Source organism: Nicotiana attenuata, unplaced genomic scaffold (assembly GCF_001879085.1).
Source record: "Nicotiana attenuata strain UT unplaced genomic scaffold, NIATTr2, whole genome shotgun sequence".
Lineage (NCBI taxonomy): Eukaryota > Viridiplantae > Streptophyta > Magnoliopsida > Solanales > Solanaceae > Nicotiana > Nicotiana attenuata.
Window position 1 is genome coordinate 95,536 of NW_017671248.1, and position 5,274 is coordinate 100,809.

A 5,274-nucleotide genomic window follows, 5' to 3' on the forward strand; every position below is an offset into this window, starting at 1 on the left:
CAGTCGAGTTTGAGGTCGCCGACGAGTTCTCCGTTTGAGGTGCTTGTTCGTGGCTCGGTCGCTCTTTAATTTTCAAGTTGTCCAACAAACAAAGTTCAAATTTAGTCTAATAAAAAGGTTCTTCTGACTCTTGTTCTTGTATTTTCTTTGTGTTTTATATGTAGGGATATAATATTACTCTTAAATCTCATGCTAAATTTTTGGTCTATGGCTATCATTGTTTATCTCTGAACCAGCATGTTAAAACGGGTATCTTGAGTTATATACTTGTTTGTCTTTTGTGTTTTCATTGTTCATTGTGAGAAATTGGTCTATAATATGATGAATGCATTTTATCTTTTGTTTTTTCGTTGTTATTAGCTAAAATATTGGAATAGTGAGAGGGATTATTCGACTGATAGGAAGATTGGCTTGGTTGAATTGGTTATACCGTAATTGGGTTGGGGATTCTGTTCAAAATAAGAAATATTTGGGACATAAGGTTTGCGGTAGAAACTTACTTGTTCTGGACTGTTTGGTTGTTCAGGTAATTACTTGGGACGATTGAATAATTTTGAAAAAGGAACCTACAAGCAATAAAACCCCAAAACCCATGGCCCTCGGATAATTAACTTTAACTCTTCAGAAATCGACGTGTGCCATTAGTTAAAATTTCCATGGCCCTCGCAAAGTTAACAACGCGTTAGTCGCTCTAGGCGCGTCTTTTAATAATATTACCTTCTTAAATTCGGGTGTGCATTTCATGTGACCCAAATCCAAATCCTAAAACGTTGAATAAAATGTGTTTCGGATTGTGGGTGCATTTCATATGACGTGATCCAAAGGCACGTTTTAAACGACGTTCAATCTTCCTTAAAAACTAATTAAAAGCGGTAAATAAGTTAAAATTGTACCATAGGCTAGAACATGTACTAAAATCAGGTAATAGGCCGATTATGATAGTTTAAGCGACCGTGCTAGAACCACGGAATCCGGAGGTGCCTAACACCTTCCCCGGGTTAACAGAATTCCTTAGTCACAATTTCTGGTTCGCAGACTTCACAAGGAAAGTCGAATTTTCCTCGATTTGGGATTCAAAATAAACCGGTAACTTGGGACACCAAATAAACTATCCCAAGTGGCGACTCTGATAAATAAACAATCCCATTTCGAATAATGTCACTTAAAGTGGAAAAACTCCCTTATACACTATCATTCCCTGGGAGGTGTGTAAAAAAGGAGGTGTGACAAACCCCTAAAATGTACATAAATGATAATTAGGTATATAAAAGGTAATTATATTAAAACTTAAGCATGGAGAGTAATATAGTTTACTATATGACATGGGAATTTAAAAATCCCATAAATATAGTGTAATAGTTTGCTATAGGAGGTAAAAGAAATCGGGCTTATTGGCAGAGCATATAAAACCAAACTCGAAACAAATTGGTTAGATTTTGAAACCAAGGACTAGTCGAATTTGGATTTGGAGAAGTTGTATAAGTTGAACACATGTTATATAACAGGAAAATTAGATTGTTTCGTTGAAGAATGGACTAGTGTGCAGTCAAGTTGCCAATTTGTTTCTCTCCAACTGCTCTCTCTCTCTTGAACAATTAATTATCTAAAAGACATTCTCGGGTATTGAAGCATTTGGAAGTTGGTCCTTCCCTCAAATTGAAGCATTTGGAGATATATTTATGCGAGATAGATAGTTTATCCTAATGCAAGTATTCGTCGAACACGTGATCAGTCACACACCAGACTGCCGCGATATATTTCATTAACCATAGGAAGATATTTTATATCAATTTCCACAAAGGTTAGTGTTGCTTAAAGAATGAAAATAGCCCTTTTATGTGTTTTTTATATATAATAAAATTTTGACACCTTTATTATTGAGGCCTAAAGTAACATACTTGGACGGTCATATTAGCCTTCAAACTCCATAAACACCAACAAAATATTCGAGGAAAAAAGAACCTATATAAAGTCTGCCAAAATATTCTTGAACTTCAGAAAAGGAATTAGGATACTGAGCTGTGATATTCAGCGAGACGACAACATTCCCAAGCACATCAATCCTTAAGATCGTCCTCTTTATGTTATCTGGATGTCCAGTAAGGTTTGCGAATATTTCTGCTGAATTCGCTTTTGGACCTTTGAGCCAAAATCTCCTGATTCTACTAGCAATTATTTCTGTGATCAGAACATATGAACCATCTAAACTTAGTGCCACCCCTGCTGGCCCTGATAGTTCACTTAACAATAATGTAACTTGCTTTGTTCTTATATTATACTTGAAAAATCTCCCTGTTCTATATCCACTTTGAAGGATCAAATTTATGTCTCTGTCAATATGGCAAAAGTTTCAAGCTTTAGTCATGAGATATATTAGATGTAAGTTCATAATGAAATTTGAGTTTTATGTCTCATAATTTAACAAGTCACTCACTCTTATTCCAGTGGCGTAGTCAGAAATTTCGTTTAGGATGTTCAAACTTGTCGATGAATGGTGTACCAAAACTTTTAGATCAAACTATGCAATATTTATCTAAACAATAAAAAAACTTTTAATAGAACTATGATTTTATAAATCAAAATTAAAATAACAAAAGGACAACATTAGAAATTTTACTAATAAAAGTAAGCATAAAACCAAATTAAAGAAAAGAGAGAGTCGAGCGGATCTGTAGTTTGTAGAGAGCTTTTGTTGAAGAAATTTGTGTAGAGCTTGAATTCTAAATTATAAAATTTATTTAAGAAATAACACTTAATTAAAAAATTACTTATTAGATTAGTTGTTTCATTCAACACAAATTTTGAGTTTTAAGAGTCATTTTATTAAAAACTTTTTTACATTGAAAAAGAATCAAATAGACAATACAAGGTTGTCTCAGTTTAGTTTTAGCAAATAAAACAGGCAGAACTGTGAACCTGTGAATAACACATCACTTTGAACACCTTGAACCGCTAGACTGCCTCATTCAATTGTGTTAAGGGTGTTTAAAATATAATAGATAACCATATAACATAGTATTTAACTTATATATACGGTATAAGTGTGCACTTGACCACCCTAGGCATAGGGTGGCTACGCCACTGCCCTGTTCTACGTTATTGATTCATACTCATTAGACATTTACCTATAATTCAGGGTTAATTTCACAAATGGTCATATAACTATGGTTTTTTTTCACTAAAGTCATATAATTTTGTTTTTTCACACGAAAGTCATATAACTATGACTTTTTTTCACTAAAGTCATATAACTTTGTTTCTCACACAAAAATCATATAACTATGACTTTTTTTTCACTAAAGTCATATAACTTTGTCTTTTCACACAAAAATCATATAATTATGTTTCTCACACAAAAATCATAAAACTTTTACTAACTTACACAAAAATCATAGTGATCACAAAATATAATTTTTCACTAGTATTTTCCTATTTTATAGATTTTTATTTTCTTATTTTCAGCCTAATAAATAATAATCCAATTAAAATATGAATGACTCAACCCGACCTGGCTCACCGGACCCAATACTCATATATATAAATTAAAAGTTGGGTCACTCCTATTTACTAAAAGTGAATTCTTCCCCCATAAAAAATTCAATTCGGAATACATGAGATTCTAACAAAAAAAATAAAGAAATAAAAGATATAATTAGAGAGCACTTGAAATAAAAATGCTATAAATTTGAATAAATTTCTCGAAAAAAAAATAGAAGTATCATGTATATTGGGTCGGGTGGGCCAGGTTGGATTGAGTCATTCCTTTTAATTGGATTATTATTTATTAGGCTGAAAATAAGAAAATAAAAATCTACAAAATAAGAAAATATTAGTGAAAAATTATATTTTTTCAATCACTATGATTTTTGTGTGAGTTAGTAAAAGTTTTATGATTTTTGTTGAGAAAATAATTATATGGTTTTCGTAAAAAAAAATTATAGTTATATGATTTTTATGTGAAAAGATAATGTTATATGATTTAGTGAAACAAATTCATAGTTATATGATTTTTGTGTGAGAAAACAAAGTTATATGACTTTAGTGAAAAAAAGTCATAATTATATGACTTTGTATGAGAAACAAAGTTATATGACTTTAGTGAAAAAAACGCCATATATGACCATTTGTGAAATTTACCCCTATAATTTGTTATTAAGATGACCTGATAAGTAGATTTTACAACATCTCTGAAAATCCAAAGTTCATTGAAAACTGAAATGAGGCAAACCTGGTGCGAAATATTGATCCTGAATCAACAAAATATATGACTTCCCCTGTTTGGTCGATGTCTAGTGAGTCAGCAAAGGCGAAAGGAACACCATTTATGCCCGAAACAAGTTGTGTGGCGAGACCTCCGTTTGGTCCAACGGACAAGAGGCCATAATTTATGTCAGTAATGTAAAGGTCACCAGTTTTGTGATAAAACCCAAGGCCAAGAGGTCTTCCACATGTGATTAGTAAATTTGGATCATTTGTGCCATCACATACCTCCTTTGTCCTAAAGAGAAACAATAAAACTTACAATTTAACACTAGAATGAATCGAAAAATAGGCATTCTAGTGCACTAAGCTCCTGCTATGCACGGAATTCGGGGATGGGCCGGACCACAAAGGTCTATTGTTTGCAGCCTCACCCTGCATATTCGCAAGAGGTTGTTTCCACGGATTGAACCCGTCACTTCCTGATCACATGCCAGCAACTTTACCAGTTATTCTATCGTTCCCCTTCAAAACTAGAATGAAGTGGGAAAAAAAAAAAGAAAAAACATGTTATGTTTTACCTCAATGGTGATGTGGTAGCAAAATCAATGAAGCCAATATTTGGACCTTGATATTTGAGTACTCTACCATCAGCCACACTCGTGTAAGGTCCGTTGCCTTTAAGATCAAAAGCGGTAGAATCAGGGCCAACTGTTTGCAGAGGAAGTTGGAGCTTCTTAAATGGAAGTGGTGGAAGTTGAGTAGAATAAGCAAAGGAAGAAGAAAAGATTAGCACTAGAAATATTCCTATCATGTTGATACTTGTTATGATTTGCATATTTGTGAGGAAGCAATATGAAAAGAATGAATTTTAGCTGGTATTTATAGAAAGTAATCCCTACACAACTCCTTTATTTTATTTACTCTCTTTGTCCCAATTTATGTGTCCAGAAAAAATATTATCTTTTTATATTTAAAAATAGTTTACTCTCTCCGGTCCATATTAGTTGTTGTTGTTACTATATATATCTGGTCCAAAATAGTTCTTATTTTAGAAAATCAAGGTATATTATT

The 5,274-nt window shown here is 32.7% G+C and overlaps 1 protein-coding gene across 1 annotated transcript; it reads right to left on the bottom strand.

The window, feature by feature from the left end:
* Window positions 1–1,893: 1,893 nt before the first annotated feature.
* LOC109207025 (protein STRICTOSIDINE SYNTHASE-LIKE 12-like) lies at window positions 1,894–5,037 on the bottom strand. Its single transcript, XM_019369902.1, has 3 exons — window positions 4,782–5,037; window positions 4,229–4,498; window positions 1,894–2,330 (listed from the first exon to the last, which is right to left on the bottom strand). Exons 1-3 carry the CDS (start codon window positions 5,012–5,014, stop codon window positions 1,919–1,921), a joined length of 915 nt encoding a protein of 304 aa, XP_019225447.1. The 5' UTR covers window positions 5,015–5,037; the 3' UTR covers window positions 1,894–1,918.
* Between the last annotated feature and the right edge of the window lie 237 nt (window positions 5,038–5,274).

What these genes read in the sequence shown, in the direction of transcription:
- LOC109207025 (XM_019369902.1), bottom strand. Translation starts at nt 5,014, where the DNA reads ATGATAGGAATATTTCTAGTGCTAATCTTTTCTTCTTCCTTTGCTTAT. An exon ending in GCTACCACATCACCATTGAG is followed by an intron (nt 4,499 to 4,781) that starts GTAAAACATAAC and finishes GTTTCTCTTTAG; the next exon opens with GACAAAGGAGGTATGTGATG. An exon ending in GGATCAATATTTCGCACCAG is followed by an intron (nt 2,331 to 4,228) that starts GTTTGCCTCATT and finishes CCATATTGACAG; the next exon opens with AGACATAAATTTGATCCTTC.